Here is a 17852-nt window from a genome sequence, read left to right on the forward strand (position 1 = left end):
TCTCCTCTTCACAGCTGTTAGTTACTTTGGTAGTGAGGTGGTCAAAAGAGAGGGTTGTGGCTTCTGAGAGTGGTATGTCCTGTTCTAGGACTAACTTCCCTTCTGTGCCCTGCAGGCTGAGGTTTGTAGGGAAAAGAGCACTCTTGTCACTGCCTGGCTCAAAGCTTTGAAAGAATGTGCACTCCTTCTTTTTATAAACTGAACATTTGAAGGTGTTTTTGGTTAATTTGTTTAAGAAGTTGTTTTTCTGTTTGTGTTCTTGGAGTGATGCTGTTTTTGAAAAACTCTTGTTTGTTCAGGGTTTGTGTTGGCTATAATAAAATTACAGTGGAAGTGGCAAGAATGTAACCTTTAATTCCATTTTCTTACACTCTTAATATGATTGTAGGTAGCTGTAATAGAGGAAGCACTTGTTCATTACATGAGTTCTGACAGCTGTGGGAACAGGGAAAACTCCTGTGTGTTCAGAGTTGAGTTTTTGAAGCAGGACCGGCAGCCTTTCCTTTAACAGCATCCTGTGCATTAGTGCAAGAGAATTCTGCTGTGTGTCTTTTATAAAAGTGCCATATGACTTAAATTTTAACACATTCTGCTGCTTTTTAGTATTGTAGTGTTCATGGAAAACGTGCTGTAAGACTAGAAACATGATTGTGTTATACAGTTAATTAAAAATAAAGGCAGATTTTTAATATGAGCTCAGTCAGTGAAATACATCAACAAAGACTTTTTTGTTGGCTGTCAAGTGAGAAAAACAGAAAAGACTCAAATTCTTTCTCTAATATTTCCTTCCAGTCTGACTCATCAGTAGAAATTGTGAAGAGCTGCAGAAGAGAAGCCAAACAGACAAGCTGATAACTCAAAGAAATACTCTTTTGAGTTTGGGGTTCAAAGTGGAGTCATCATGAGCGATGTTACCATTGTGAAGGAAGGCTGGGTACAGAAGAGGGGTAAGTTCTACCTTTGCATGGAAAGTGCTTTCTGATGTCTCCTACACCACGTGCCGTGGTATTACGTGATTACACAGATGAATGTTCTTGATTTATCTTCTGGTCTGGAGCAAGCTAATCTGACCATTTGGTCAGATTCAGGCCTTGTTGGTATTGATCTGTAACCTTCAGCACTGCTCCTGTTTGTGGGGGTAGCTGGCAGTGCACAGGAAGTTGGACTCAGTAATTCCCACTTCACCTTAGACCTGGTTGCTGCAGCTAATGTTACCTGTGCATCAGAATAAGCTGGCTGTTGTGGCAGCTGGAAGAGGCAGTAATAGAGGTGTGCACTCAAAGGTTGCCTGGAAGCTGCTGCAGATGTGATACTTCGTGGGAAACTTCCTAGATGCCAAAATCATTCAGTGTAGCTCAGCTTGTATTACAGATGCAAGTAGTCCCAGTAAAACCAACATAATACTTGCATAAAGCTCAGCATACACCTAATTACTTAGCAGACCTGGAAGCCATATGATTAAAGAATATGTTCCTAACTATAAGCCAGTATAAAGTATGATTTTCTGTTATATTTGAATTCCTGTGAATTCTTGAGATGTCTCTTTAAAATGTTTCAGCATGTGATTTGCAAATTTGGGGAGGTTGCTGTATGATCAGCTTTGAATGTGAAACCTCTAGAAATATCTGGCATTCATATCATGTGATGAACTTTGGATGAAATCTTCCATGCTTCATGCTGCTCTGCTTTAGGTTGTGGTTTCACACATGATTATTTTCAAAAGAATATAACTTCTCTAACAGAGAGGGGGTGATCTGGATTTTAGGGTGATTTATGCCATGAGTTTCTGTGATCCTAGTCCAGAAAGATTAGACTGAAATAGTGGGAACAAAATTACCCTTTAATGTACAAAGAAATGCTTTGCTTCAATAGCAGTGTGTGAAGACAAAGATCATTATTAGCTTTGTTATTGCAGATTGACATTAAATGTCAGGGAAGGCAAGATAATAAAGGGAAAAAGTTTAATATTCTTCTATTATTCCTGCATAAATTGTATTTCAGGAAGCATTATGGGTATTGTAAATGAAAATGAGCTAAATCATGTTAAGCTTAAGGCCTACTTCCTATCTTGGAGTATATACCTGTATTTATAACAAATAATATTTTATGTGACAGGAACTACTTAAATTTTGAAATTATTTTTCCTTTCCACCTTGTTGTTGGTTACTCATTTTGGAGATCTGATTTCCTTTTTTGATTATTTAATATAAATTTCTTTCAAATGTATTTGAATGGTTAGGATGCTCCAAATAATTTTCCTTTACATGACATCAGTTCCTTCAGGTAATATTGCTCATTCTTATTACAACTGCTATCAACTCTGTGAGCACTGGATATGCATATATTAATTACTGGAATCCAGAAATGGACACTGAAATTCAATATCTTACTTAATATTTGAAAATCTGAAATGTTAAATAAAGGTTTTTCTTCTTACCCTGTTTTACTATCAATTAATTGAGGAAAATCACACCAAGTTGACATTTTGAGGTCAGTTTTGTTAGTAATTGTTTTCTTTTCCAATTAAAGACATTTCATGGCATGCATTTTTCCTTATCATGAATAACTCTGAATTTATGGTTGTTGTTTTTTTCTTCTTGCTATACAAACTGTAGGTTTTAGTGGAAATTTTAAAAATTGCATCTAATATTGTCCTTAATTTTCTTTGTCTGACTTGTTTTGGTTGTTGGTGGGTTAAAATGTTTCTTTTGTTTGTTTCTGAAAACAAAAGGAAAAGCACAATCGTGTTTCATAATGCTAAGAATTCGTAAGCATTTTATTCAATGGTCATGCATTTCATGTAATTACAACTTTTACTCTGACCTTGCTCTGGAGCAAGAAAATCAAAGTTGCTAAGTGCACTTGTTAAATTTTGCCAAGAAAAATTATCCAACTTTAATCTATATTGTGAGAATACGCTCAGCAAACACTTATTTTGGCAGCTAAATCTTCTCTGCCTGTGTAAAGAAGCATTGTGGGATTGGGTAAAGCTGCCTTGCTTCCACAAGGGATCATTCTGTTACAGTTTGGAAGTGAATTCTTGATCATCAACACTTGATACTCATTGGCTCAGTTCATGGGCTGGTTTTGGTAGGTACAAGCCATGTTCTGCTGGAGAAGGGTCCAGACAGACAATGAATTCCAGCCCCAGTTAGCGGTTCTTTGGACAGCCCTGAGCCAAGTGTATGGTGCAGCATAAATTTCTGAGACTCCAGTCTGAATTTATCTAGAAATAAAACTGATAAACACTTCCTGCTGGGAACACAGGGGCCTGGGCTGCTTCAGTTGACTGATCTGGTTCTCTTATGTTGAATTACTTGGTCATGTGGCTATAGCCCTGGACCTCTTAAAATTGTTCCCTTCAGCAGTCAGTATGGTTTGTGATACAGGGAAAGGGAAAAAAAATCCAACTTCTTTTTGTGATTCACAGCCCAGTCAGGAGTATGAGGATGACTTGAAGGTATTGGGATGAAAAATGGTTTTGAGGAGCTGTCTAATGAGATGGGCCATTACAAAGGTGAGTTAGGTGAACTCAATGTAGAAATGAGAGGGGAGGACTAAAAATAGAGCTGGGGATCACTCTCTGAATTGAGACTCTGCTAGAGAGAGGCTAGGGAAGACAGGGTATGTTAGGGCACCATGAATGGCTGTGAAATGCAGTGAAAAGATGTTTGCTTTATTATTATTCTTAGTGCCATATCCATGTCAGTAATAGAGGGCTGAGGGCTATATGTTTGTGAAGTTTTAAGCCTGCTGTTGAGCACTGAAGCCATGTAGCCTCACATCTGATTCTTCAAAGACCTATTTTTCTGTGTCTGCTTAAATGAGGCCCTCATTAAATGTTTTACTCAAAGTCAAGAAATGTCAGAATTAAGTTTTTTTGAGACTGATCATACTTGGGCTTTGAGTGGTCTGTAGGAGAAGCAGTTTCAGTGTGTTTAGACCAGATGATACTGTGGAAGGGTAAGCTGTTATATATGAGAGGTAAAACGAGCAGAGATGACAGGCTGGAGGTGAGAACTTTGGACAATAGAAGACACAAGATCCAGGGAGAAGCAGTGCCTGAGAAGCTTGGGGAACCTTGAGTCTCAGATGAAAGGAGACCCTGAAGCACAGAGATTGGGTGTGCCTGAACAAGTAATGCAGCCCAGCAAGAGCAGATTTGGAGAATGAAGTAATTGCTGATGGGGACTCGATACCTATCTACACTTAGTGCATTTGTAAAGTGAAGTGGGTGTTAATTTGGTCTGGCTTCTGTCTGCTTCTGTGCCCCTTTGGCAGTCGTAGTGCTCCTGGAGTACATCGTGTGGCTTTTAGCTTCATCTGAAAGGAACCAGGTTTGTGCACTGTGGGACTGCTTCAAGCAGCAGATAAAAGTGCATTAACTAGGGTGGTAGGAGGATTTGCTGCAAAAGCACTTCCCTTATCTGAACTAAAGTACTGATTCAGATCCCTGTGAGACATCAGAACCTGAACAAGTGGAGAGCCAGCAGAGCAGTCTCCTTGGAGCGGAGTCTCTGCTCGGGCGAGAGAGGAGTGGGAATGTGTTTTGTAAGAATGGCTTTATGGTTGTAACTTACTGTCTTAGATCCAGGGACAAGAACCAAGCAGTTCATGGCTTGTGTCCACATGTGGCTGCAAAGACCTTTTTGCAGATCACTGGCTCAGTGAGGATAATTTTTATTTCTTTCAGTGTTTTCCAGTTGTACCTGTAGCCGGATAAGGAGAGAGATACATTATCTTCTTTTCTGAATTTACTTTTTAGATGACATCGACATTTTTCCTTGTAATGCATACAGATGAAAGAGAAGCAGTTTTGACTAAAAACCTTAAATAGAGTGACCTGAACCTTGTTGCTGATACACAGAAATTAAATATTTGACATGATGCAGTTAGTGTAAGCACTCTGCAGTAATTGCTGAAATGACTTTGACATTTTGGGTTTGCAGAGGACAATGTTTTGCAGAGTATCTTTAAATTTATGTAAAAGTTAGTATCCTTAATTTTACTTATCATGGTTTTACTGTATTTAATAAATTAAATTTAATGATTTGCAGAGAGGGATATGTTTTTAATTTATCACTTTGGAAACAGACTTTTTACATTATGAACATGCCTAGTGTGATTAAGTTGTATCATTACAAAAGTGGGTTTTATGCATATAATTCACGTGGTATTTTTTCTTTAAACCCAAAGTTTTCTGAGTTGTAGACTTGACCTTGTCTGTGGTCTATAATAGTCACAACAATTAGATTTAAGAATCTTTCATAACTATGCTTAATTGCAACCTAATTTCTTTATATATAACCTGTGCACAGAATTTCAATTAATTTAAACATATGAAAAGAGTTAAGAGTTTCTGTTACCATGTTATTGAAAGATCATTAGGGACAAAGGAAGAATTGACACAGATGCTAACTTTTTAAAGGACCCAGTTTTAAATTTAAGGTGTCAGCTAACTTTGTCTTTAATTGAAAGAGTAAGGTTTTGGTGAGGATATACCTAGTGTGTAAGGCACAACCTGATGGCTAAATCATTGTATGAGGTCAAAGCAATGTGTTGTCAGTTCAAGTTAGTGCTTGTGTTGCCACACTTGGATGCCTTACCTCTCTTTGGGCTTCGGTGTGCTGGTGTGGTGCATTAGGTGATGCAGCTTGCTGTGGCAATCTCCACATGCTTCGCATGGTACATGCACCAGCATTCCAATTTTGTAGAGAGGGAACCAGAGTCCAAAATTGTTGTGGCTTAACTGTAATAACTTAAGAAGTTTGATGTAATGAGATGGTGGTAAAAAAACAGATGTCATGAAGCTTTCCTGTAATGAGATTGTCCTGTAAATAATGTATCGTTGAAATACCGTAATAAGACTTTTCACTCAATGTTTTTCTCTTTTTTTTTGTCTTCTTTTTAAAAATACCTTTCATAACCTCTTAGTATCTAAAATTGAAGTAGTGTTAGTATTTCTAAACTCATACAGTTCATAGAATGTGTTTGATTTACTGTGATGAGCTTGACTCAACTCTGCTCTGTTTTCATTTTTGAGACTCAGGACATTATGCAGGTATCATGGGATTTTGAGAAATAACTGTGTGGAAAATATTTACTATTGTTATATCTTCTATCAAGAAGAATAAATAGCATAGTGGAATAAATCTATTGTTCCAAATAGTAATAGAATTGTTGTTTAAAGTACAAATTATTTATAGTCTTAGGGTAACATGTCTTCTCCCTCCTCCCCCTGGCTCAAATCCAGAAAAAGAACTGTACTGTATCATGTAGTGGACATTGGGTTTTACAGTTGAACCGAGACCAAACAGATGTTAATTTTGGAAATACACTCTGGAGACTGAGTTTATGTGGTATGTTTGTGGCTTTTTTTTTTTTTTCCTCTGTTGGTTTTGTTGGGTTTTTTTTGGTGTGTTTTTTTAATGGGGGCATAAATGCCTTGATTGGAAAATCAATCTCAGAAGTTATGGTATTAATTGAGTGTTATTCACAACCTGTCAGAAATCTTGTTTGCAGATTGTCTGAATTATTTGAGCAATTTAGCACACCTCTAACAAAGACAAATTTAAATAGACTATGTTGAACATCTGCTACACAAAGTAGAAGAAATCTAATTTTTTTTCTAATTGTCATAGCAAATAGTAATTTAAGGTAAAGTCTTGATTGATAACTTGAAACTAAATAAGCCTTTCATATTGTAGTTGTTCTACTCTAATTCTATCTAATTAATGCAAAATGTGAAGTTCCAACAAAATATATGAATTTAAAAGAGGCAGTTCTGTGTGGACCAAAGGGAGGAAAAATGGCAGTGTGATGTTTCTTATATCCTTTTATGGTAGCTAGATTTTTTTTTTAAATTCCCGGGTAGTTAAGAGATTGCTGTATCTTGCACTCAATGTAGAAATGGATTTAGGTAAAGTTGCTTGCAGTCAGCACTCTTTGGAGTTTTTTTGTTTGTATGTTTTTCTTGTTAATGCTGGGTTTTTGTTGTTTTTGGGTTTTGTTTGTTTGGGTGTTTTTTGTTTTTTTTCCCCACATACACTATGGGCAGAGACGTATTTAGATGCTGTTTCTCTGCAACTACCCTTCTGAGAGAGGAGGGTCTGAGCCCTTTCTCTGTCCCACTCACTTTGTAGTTGACTACCCAGACTTTCCTTTTGGAATAATTATAACCTTTTTATGCTTACTTTTCCTTGAAGGGGATCAGAACCATATGAAAATCTTAAACTAGATGTGACTAGGATGAAGTGCTCTCTTCGCTAAATAAGTTTGTTCCAGATACTTTTTAGGTAGTTCATAGCTGAGTGTTATTTTTGCAGCTCTCCACCCTTGTACCTATTACCAGTTTCTGTTCTTAAAGGCAGTTTACAATAGAAATTGAAGCATGAAATGCAAAGTATTTTAAACAGTCTCAAGATAATCCTTGTTGCAATATCCTTGTTGAATTCCAATTGAGATAAATGTGCATGGTTGAATAATTTTTAAAAATTGTTCTAGTTTTATTGTAGCTATAATAGAGACTGTTACCAGTTTTTAAATGGCTGTACAGTTTTGATTCTCATCAGTAAAAATGAAGCTCTCATACATGGAGCTGTATTGTAGATGATAGTGGTTAAAATTCTGTTTGTTTGTTTTCCCTGCAGTTGCTTGTAAGGCATCTTTCTGATGTTTATCACTTTGGGCATAAAGCTTTCGCATATCCTGAGTTTTGTGGTAGAAAAGTGCTTTTGCTATTTCTGACAGCCACAGTTGCTTGTTACACTAGAAGATACCTGGACAATGGGTGTTTTGGAGTATTCTGGACCCAGTGGCCTTTCGTGTTCTTGTGTGTCTGTTCCATTTCCTGTATAATGAATACTGCCTGGATTGCTCATGTTCTGAAGGTTTTCTCCATTCATGCTGCTTTCTCTTATTCACACTACTTAGTTACCCATGAAGCAAGATTAAACATTTTCTGTTGCAGGGATTAGGGAAGCAAGATGTTAACAATTCATTGCCCTTTTCCTGCTCACAGCCCTTTTGGCCTCACAGTACTGCTCGGCCAGCAAATGTCCAAGGGATGCTGTTGGGGAAGAATTTGAGAAACCATTTGGCAAATACATGTTTTCTGTTTATTAAAAACTCTGCTTTTTACTTGAAGCTTAAATAGTTGTGCTGTATAATACCTTTGGCATGCTGTAATACATTGGTTACACTTGAAATTCCTTTGTGTTTTGTTACTTTTACATTGTTTTTGTAAGGATAATATGCTTGCAATACCAGAACTTCTGATACCTTGTAAAAAAATCCTCCTCTCTCAATATACCTACATGCCAGTCCAACAAATCTCCCAAGTCGTTGTGATTTATTTTATTTCAGAAGCAGTCTGTGTACCTGTTCTTCTCACGTCAGCTAGGTCAATCAGCTTATGCCTCTGTGGGAACCACTTCTTTTATGCTGCCCCTGCTGTAATCGTCAAACACATTATTGAGGTCAGCTGCTGTGACTTAAAACTAGGTTCTGAAAAAGTTTTAGGACTGGACTAAGAACTTGGAGTTTTAAGACATGAGACAAATGAGACTGCAGATTGAGATATTGAAAATAAGCTTTTTTTTAATAAAGAAACTTTAGGGAGAAGACCAGGGAAGAAGGTTTTATAACCACTCAGTGCTGTCTTGGTTGTCTTGTTTACCAAGAGGAGCTGTTGGCCCTTCATGAGCATCTCTACAATTGTAGACAAAATGAGAGGCTTTTTTCCATTAAAACATGGAAAGATGCTGGAAGTGAGCCGGATCTGTTCAATCTTCAAGTTCTTGAGAGCAGTTTAATCTAAATTTCAGGCAAAACATTGTTGCTTATTTCCAACAGCACAGACCTTAACTTGCTCTGGGTGGGATTCCACTTCCCAGGATAGGACTCCATCAGCATAATAGAGGCAGATCTTTTGAGACATGCTTAGATTTTGGTTTAAGCTACATGTGAATGTTTCCAGAGCTTTGCTTTGGATGCACTGTCATATCTGTTGCTATGGACTTGAGAGCCCCTCGGCAGTGGGAATGGATGAGTGGTGGTCGCAGTGTAAGCCACTGTTTGTAGCAGTTGTTAATTGGGAGGTTGCTTCAGATGTATACTCCTTATCTGTAAAGTTGGTGTACCTCTAGTCTCATTTTTTCCAGTGCTCTTTAATACCATCTCTTACTAGTACTACTTACCCTGTCTGTCAGCTGGTCTATGTTGTTATTGATTCCTTCCCTTGCAGCTCAGGGCTTTGTTAGCTTAGTCTACATAAACCTAAGTAAATTTCTTTGTAATCAGATCATTGCAACTGACATCTTATTTACTGTAAATTCTTAGTTTATAGTTTGCTTTCTAACCAAGTGCTTTCTTAAAAACTGATAGGAAGATAGGAAATGAATGTGTAGATATCAGAACACTGATAAGAAAGCACATTATCTTTTTCTAGATCTTCTAGATCTTAAGAAGATCACTTACAAATTGATGGCTGTCTTGACTTCAGGAGTAGTCTTCCCAAAAATATTGAGTTACAATATGGTAGCATATTAACTGTGTAAAATTAGAAAGTTTCCAGTTTCATTAGTTGTTATCATTTTTGCATCAAAATTCCAAATTGTGTAATCCTCAGTTATTTACATTTGAACAGTTGAAATACAAAAAAAATTTACTGGGCACAGCTTCCTGATAGTTTTTTACCAACATTGCCACAATAAGAAAGTTGCTGTAACCAGAGCAGTCTTCACAAGTAGTTGCTAATTAGGCTGAGGTGCCAAGAACCACACCACCAGCAAGAGATTTGAGGGCTATTGGATACAAATGCTCTGTGATTTTGGTTGTGATAAATTTATGGAGAACCTAGTTCATAGTGAAGGAAGACATGTAAGATGGTAAATTATATTAAAAACAGGGACAATAGTACCATAAATTTGGCACTCAGTGTTGTGGAAACCTGAATTTGTCCAAGTCACAGTTTCCCTCAGATAAAACTGAAATAGTATTGTTACTTCACCTCAGAGACTTCCTGAATGTGAGTTTGTTTATCTTTGTGAAACTCCTAAATGCCTTACATTACAATATTCAGGCTTTTAAAAATATAGTTTTATATAATTTTTGTATAGAAAGCAAATCAATTTAATGGTTGAAATGTAGTCTCAATGAGAAGAGGTGGATTTTTTTGTCTTTGTTTATCCTGACACATTGCAGAGGAGGAGGTAAAATCTGTTAGGTCATACAAAGAGACAACTTGTTAAAGAAAATGAAAAAATCTTAAGTTTAGTTCTTTTGTTAGGCGTCTTCCAGAGAGACTGGAGGAAACCCTTGAACAATGATCCTTGGGAGAGTGTATTCTGTAGGAACATGACAGCATCTTTGCCTATGCTTGCACGCTTTTGATCTCATGAAACTGCAGATGGATTAGTGGTATAACTTTTACACGCATAAAATTTCCTTCAAAGTAGTGTGCTACTATATAGCGTCTTTTGCTTTACTTTGAGGCTGGTATTTGCTCTGTTTTGAACTGTGTTGGCTTTTTTTAATATCATGCCAGTTTATGCATGCTGACTAATACATTGGAAACTTTTCTGAACAACTTTATTCTTATCTTGAGAAACAGCAGCAGCTACTATATTTTAATTAGAAGCTTGTGAACTTGCCCCTGATGCTCTTCCATGTTTACTTGAAACTTAAGTGGAAGCTGTTGCTGAAATGGGGGAAGCGTCATGTCCTCCTCTAGCTTGGTTGTGTTGGCACTTGTGCTCATAATGGTGACATGGTGAATCATGCCAGGAAATTTATCTGGCTGAAAATGAATCTATTTTTATTGTTCTAGCTAACTTTCAGATGGATCATTTCCCTGACCTGACTCACCATGTAGCTGCACAAACAGCAGAGCTGGCAAACGCAGCAATGGCACAGCGGCCACGTGGAGGGGCAGGACAGCTCCCTGCTAGGGGCAGCCCCCGCCTTTGCAAGAGTGAATTGGCTACAGAACTGCACCTTAAACTTATATTCTCACTACCACAGGACTATGGCACAACTGGTTTGTATTTCAAGATGGTTTTCTTTGAAATTCATGTTTAGAAAAGGACCATCGATTTATTCTGTGCTAGTCCTGAATGTGATGGAATTAAAAAATGCCACCAGGAGGGTTAGCTAATTCCTATTCCTGTGTGTTTATAGTTTTTAAACAAACAGAAACTTTTCACAGAAGAGTGGCTTGGCTAATGTCTGGAACATTACGTGGTTTCTTAATCTAAATAATAGAGTAGGTTTGTAATCCTCTTGTGTTTATAGTTTGAAAGGTGTTTAAAAGGTGTATTTTAACAAAAAACTCTCAAAGTTTATGACAGACAGGTACTCTTCTGAGGTTAGTGAGTTGTTGGCTTCTAGGTATTACTGCAGATTAAAATGATACTTGATGGTTTTCTGAGTTCCGAATATTCATAGTGTGTTGGTGGACAATCAGTGAAACTTCAGGTAACGTTAATTTGTGAGTCTTGTTTTCTTGTAGATTTTCTGCTACATTAGATCAAATTCTTACAAAGTAGGCTTGGTTTGAATGTCATTCTTTCAATGAATACCCTGTTTCTGGGTTTGCTTGGTTATATAACAAAGTTTGGAGAAGGATCATATTCTTTGATTTCAACTTACACATGAATATTTTAAATGAATTTTTGTTGTAAACATTGTATTTAAGATCCCTTTGGATGGTTTTCAATCTCAGGATCTTATACTTTTAATTTATACCATGTGCATAGGATTTTATGTGGAACTGCTGTTGGCACAAAGAGGCAGAGGCTTATGTAGAGATGATGAACATTTCCCTTTCCAACTATCCTTGCTCCAGAGGCGATGAGGACTTGCTGTTACTTGCAGCTCTGTGAGCAACCATGCTGATATTAGATGAAATAGAAAACTTTCTTGGCAAATGAAACAAACTAGGAGTCAAAAACCCCAAATGACACCAAACCAGCTGGTTTTAGGGATTCTTTCAAACACTTTTTGTTCCCTTACATCCTCTCCAGGATGAAGATCCAAGAAGTTAGCTGCAGATATTATTTAGTCTACAAATGGACAGCTGGGGAAACAGTTATGGCCTGTTATTTGTGGTGTATAATAGCTGTGTAATACTTACTAATATATTTGTCTGAGGTATGTTTTTTGTGCCAGCTTCCTCCATATCCGTATAGTCATTAATAGATAATCACACAGATGTTGAGTGCATTGGTAGTGAGGTTTTAAAGGATCTGGTATAGATAGGTAGCAATAATAATAATAATACCAATAATAATATTAATACATTATTACTATTTTTATTACTATAGTTATCCTCCTCCTTCAATAATAAAAACTGGACCCACTCAAGGTCACATTCTAAAAAAATCTAACATTAATAGATTTTTTGTGTCTTTTTGAAGAACATACTTCAATAATTTGACTTATTCTTGCATAAGAATATAAAATCCAAATTTAAGTTGGTTTCTTGTAATGAATTTTCCTATACAAAAGGTAACAAGCTGGTATTCCAGAGCAGAATAAAATAAATAGGGACAAAAAGGCTCTTTATTGGGAGGCAACATGAGTGCAGAAGCATCATTGTGTAGCCATCCAGAGTGTGTCTGACCTTTCCTTACAAAAGGAAAGTATCTCTATGAATTTTGGTGGATAGAAAACCACAGGTGGTTGTATTCAGTGAAATAATTGTCACTGGTAAATTACCTCACAGTAAGCATTTGTATTTTTGTAGTAAACACAATCCCGCATTATACCTTCAGCGTATTAATAGCCTTTCCTTTCCTGCAATCCACTATATTCCTTAAAAGCCATCTGTGGTTCGTGAGCTGTTGATGTCAATATATTTGTAGCTTTAGCATAGAGGAAAGTTTTGTATTGATTACATGCATGGTTTATAACAAGGGTGGCTTACCATGGTCTCTTGTCTTTTGCCAATTAACATAATTAAAAATGCTCCAAATAACTTGTAATCTTTAGAGTTCCTTAAGAATCTACTTATATTTCTTCACTTAGAGTGTGATATTATATTTTTTAACACACAAAGCAAGAAATTAATCGATTTTAATCTTTCCTTGGAATAGATAAGCATTATGAATTACTCCCTACTGAGAAATTCCATGCATCATGATTTAACCAATGTCTGAGGAATGCAGCATTGCTGTTTAGAGCACACCCAATAGGCAGAGAATGGTGTTTGAAAATGTGCCATCTGAAACACAAAAGGTTTCAGTATGCATAAAGTCTTGCAGAGACTTAGAATCAGGAAAATAGAACTCAATAAAACATGTGAAGTTTACTTAAGTCCTCACTGTGAGAAAAGAGGCGTCTTTTTGTCAATCTTAACTGCATTGATGTTTCTTTTAAACTATGGAATGGTTTAAAAGCTGTGAGCTGCTGTGGAGCCTGGGGTATCAAGCAGATACCAAGAGCAGTGAAGATCAGGAGAACTTTAAGGATAATCTCCAAGGAAATAGCCTTTTATGCTCATGCTGCACAGAGCAGCACTCTTCTTTCTGAAAGAAAAATATGCATTGATGGGCTCAGCTTCTCTTGTAGTTAGAGATTCTGTTCATAGTTTGAAATTGTAAAAATGGAAGAATTGGCAATGTTTTCAAGATATTTTTCTTTTGGTTCATAGTAACTATTACTGGATATTTCTGGTGTAAAAATCTGTCATTACTTTTGCTACACAATTCCCTTGGCCACAGTTGCTCTCTGGTCTTGTTTGAAAGAGTCACTGGTAAATGCTACAATATTTGCATGGCTCTAAGCAGCTGATGAGCCTGTTGAGATTGGTAAAATGGGAAGGATACAGAGATTGGAACAATTTAAAAGATGGGTTAGATAGTCTGGGAAAGCGGGCAAGCTTGGTATGGAAATGAGGTACCTGTATTGCTGGATACAACATCAAGGAATTATGAAATGGAGAATGTTTATTTTATCATAGGGTTTCAGAAAAAAATACTTAAAGCTTGCATTGCAGGGACTGGTAATTTTTAATTACTTAAGAAAGCATGAAGTGTCTGAAACAAACAAGAATTCCATGGTAATTGCAGTAACTTCTGTAATGCTGCAAGGCATCCTTGTCTTTCAGTGTTTAGAAGACAAAGTTAAAATCATTATTTTTTGTTTAGGTTTTTTTTTTTTTTTGAGGGCTTTGTTTATAATACTATTATATAATTATAAGGAAAAAATTTAGACAAATAAAATTTTCCCTGAAAACTCCCAGCTCAAAGTCTGCACTGGAAAGTAATAGAATACAAGAAAGGAATAAATTTATATATCTTGGTAGTAAGGTGCCTGTCATCTGGGGATTTCAGAAGGAGCTAGCATTACAAATTGGCAAGGCAACAGTTTCATTTACCAACTAAATAAGATACGGTCATAAAAATCCATGTTTTAAAGACCAGGGTGTGAAACTTCAACTCAGATATTGCTTTCCATCACAACATATGGATGTGAAAGCTGGAAATCCAACAAAGGTACAGACATCTAAATGCCTTTAAAAGCAAATGCCTTAGAAAAATACTATGTATTAAATGGAATGAATTTATAACAGATGCCAAGATTCATTAGACAGCTCAAAAACCCCTTGGCTCTAAAGTTATCCAGAAAAGAAGATGGAATTATCATCTGGAACATATGTTAAGAATGAAGCCAGAGCATCTGTCATGGAAAACATGCCACTGGGCAGCTGGAGGAACACACAAAAAGCACCAGCTGAAAGAGTCTCTCCATCGAACAACAGCAAAGGTAAAAGGGCTGTGGGACATTGCACTGGATGTGTGAGGAGTGCTTCAGAGCGGACAAAAACTGCAAAGGGCTTTTGGCTCTTTGTGGGTTTTTTTCAGTATTATAAACTGAAGAGTTTTGGGTTGTTTTAATATTGAAGATAGCAAGGAGTGATTAAAAGTAGAAAGTCAGAAGTAAAAAGTACAGGTTATTAAGTAGAGTATTTAATTATAATGTATTTTAGTTTATTTTAGAATTTGTATATAATTTCAGCCCTGAAAAGAGAAAGAAGATTGCGTAATTAAATAAATCTTCAGATGCATTCCCACTGATTAGCTTAATGTATAATAAAGCATTCAGGATTATTTTAATAAAAATCCAGGCCCATTTTATCCAAGTAACCTACAGTTGATGACAGTACTATGGATTACCTTTTCTCTGAGTACACTTGCTCTTACATTTTTCTACTTTTGTCGCTTCATAGGAGTTTTGGAATTTCCAAACCAGCATCTCTCTGCAACATAGTGTCTTTTAACTTGCCCACTATGAACCTAATGTTACAAAGGTTTGTGTTGGAAAACAGCAGAATTTAAATTTTATTAAAGACTTTTAGTTAAAATGGAAGCTTTCAAATCTGTTATCTCAATCTGTCTCTTGCTCATGCGTTATGCAAAACATTTTATTAAATATAACGATTTCAACAAAGTTTGTCCAAAGTAAGCATTCAGTAATGTCTTAGACTTGATAAATAGAATTGGTTGGTGTTTTATTGTGATATTCAAGGGGGGGAAAAAATCTCCTAAACAGGGGTGTGGGTGTGTTATGGTTTTTGGTTTTTTTGGTTTGTTTCCTTGGTTTCTTGGGAAGTGTTCTCTTTTTTTTTGTTTTGTTTTACCTTGTTTTGTTTGTTTGTTTTTTGTTAATTTGGCTTGTTTGTTTCCCCCCTCCCCTTCACTGAATCATCTCACTGATCCCAGCCTAGCACATGGGAATGAGTGTATCCTGTGAGAAGTTTGAACAGCTCACTCACCTTCTAGCTGCATCTTATGATTCTAAGTAGTGAACTAAGACTGTTAGTTCCACTTAGCAGGATAACAAGGTTAGGCAAAATAAATAACTCTTCAAACCTATTCAAAGTTTATTGATAGCTGCAGCTTTTCTGCTTCTTCCGCTTACAGTACGATGAGTGTTACAGTGATTATTTATTAATGCCTTGTAAAGGAGGGAAAGGCTTTCAAATGCAATTCAGATGTATTTACAGGCTCAATGTCAAGGAAACAAAATTTGGTTTTATTTTTGTTCTTAAATATTTACAGATAATATTTTTATCCTGTTTACACATTTGGTGTTGATATAGCTTAGTTCAGATGCCTTCCTCTCATGCACTGGAGGTAAGGCATCTATCTTTAGTCTGTCCTGCAGAACCTGTGCAGTCACGATTTTCTACTTCCACAGATTCTGCATCTGATATATTGTGTAATTAGGCCCAGGTAAGATTCTAGTTAAAACCAACAAATTTTGTCAGAGGTTGTCCGTTCTGTCAAATTCAGAGCAGATTTCAGTTATGTTATATGAAAAAATTAATCCAGCTCACTCCAGAATATCTCTTCTCTTTTTGTTTCCATGGCCATTTGCTCTTTTGTGTGCATGGCAACTGAAATTTCTGTGTATCCAGATTGTAATAATGTACTGCTGGTAGTATTGAAGGCAAACTTAGAAATAATGTCTCTGGCAATAAAAGAAGTGAAAAGACATTGTGTAATATACTATTTCAAGTTATGTGTTGCCTAGAGGTTTGAAATGCAGTTGTTCTGTGCTCACTGTGAAAGATTTTTGCTCATGAGTACATAACAATAAAAAATCTTCAAGAGCTAAAAATACAGGATTACTGTATTCTTTGACCTGTGGTCAGAGAGTTGGCAGGAGTTGCCTTGTAATTGTTTGTTCAAGGTTTGTTTGAAGAGAACAATTATAGGATGATCATTAAAAATATTGACATATTTTTCAGGAGCAGATGATTAAAAACACATCTTTAAGAAAGAGGGTTTTTAAGTATTAAGGTGGATTGCATTAAGGAAAGTAGGAACAAAAAGAAAACATTGTTTAAATCTTAATTTGAATTCCAGTTATTGAGGAAGTGGTTGTTTGTTGAAATTGTGCATATTTCTGTGCATTTTTATTGTAGTGTTTTGATACAATACACTACAAAATGTAATTTAACTTAATCTTGATCTCTTAAAAAAGATAGGCAACTCCTAAATGTAGAAGATCTCCAGTAGGATGAGAGGAGTCTTTGGTGAATTTTTATCAAAGACTGTATGAAGACTTCATCCCCCCATTTTGATGTACAGTTAGAATCAATCTAGACATACAGGGTGATAGTTATGACTGAGAGGCTTTGCCAGGTTGATAGCCTTGAGCGAGTGATTCTGTGGTATTGAACTCTGGTTTGCAGAGATGAGAGTATGTGGGTTCCCACAGTACAGCTCTGCTGGGTTTATGCCAGGTTTTTTGCTAAATTAGTTCTGTAATAAAATTGGAATGTTTCAGTCTTTGTCTTTCTGCTGTGTAGGGTCAGCACGCCTGCGTTGTTTTGTCCTTGTCCCTGACTGAACTTGATTCCTTTCATAGCTAGTTTGAGATGTTGTTTTGGGAATTGCCTGTGAAGGAGGACTGGCATTTCCCTCCATTTTCCCTTTGGATGTACTGCTGGGTGTAGTCACTCATGCTCCTCCCAGAAACTGTTCAAAGCAAAATAAAATTTCCCCTCCAGATGCACTTCTCTTAAAACCTAGGTAATCATTAATTTCATGATGTTTATAATATCTGATAAGGTGATTGTTATCAGTGTTGTACCTATGATGACGAAAGAGTGCTTCCTGTGTATTAAAACTGTTTATTAAACAAATGGAGAATTGCAATGTAGATACTCTTAAAAAGATAATGGAGAAAAGTATCACTTTCTCATAAACCTCACTAAGTTGGGAGAACTAGTACAGTTGTCCTTTTGTTGTAAACTACCTACTAAAATTACTAGATAAGTGCAAAAATACTGGTCTGTGTTTCCAACAAGGCTGCCAGTTGAGATTATGTATTGACACATTTTT

The 17852-nt window shown here is 36.4% G+C and overlaps 1 protein-coding gene across 5 annotated transcripts in view; it reads left to right on the forward strand.

Moving 5' to 3' along the window:
* AKT3 (AKT serine/threonine kinase 3) overlaps nucleotides 1–17852 on the forward strand; it is a 154749-nt gene that overhangs the window by 11871 nt on the left and 125026 nt on the right. For 3 of the 5 annotated variants that reach the window (XM_038130328.1, XM_038130327.1, XM_038130329.1), the window contains exon 2: nucleotides 793–947. In XM_038130328.1, the coding sequence (XP_037986256.1) occupies nucleotides 902–947 (46 nt within the window). In that variant the 5' untranslated portion in view covers nucleotides 793–901. Of the gene's footprint in view, nucleotides 1–792; nucleotides 948–6931; nucleotides 14767–17852 lie in introns of those variants that run through there. The other 2 variants (XM_038130330.1, XM_038130326.1) reach the window with 2 other exon arrangements.

The sequence above is a fragment of the Motacilla alba genome, chromosome 3 (genome assembly GCF_015832195.1).
Source record: "Motacilla alba alba isolate MOTALB_02 chromosome 3, Motacilla_alba_V1.0_pri, whole genome shotgun sequence".
Classification (NCBI taxonomy): Eukaryota; Metazoa; Chordata; class Aves; order Passeriformes; family Motacillidae; genus Motacilla; species Motacilla alba.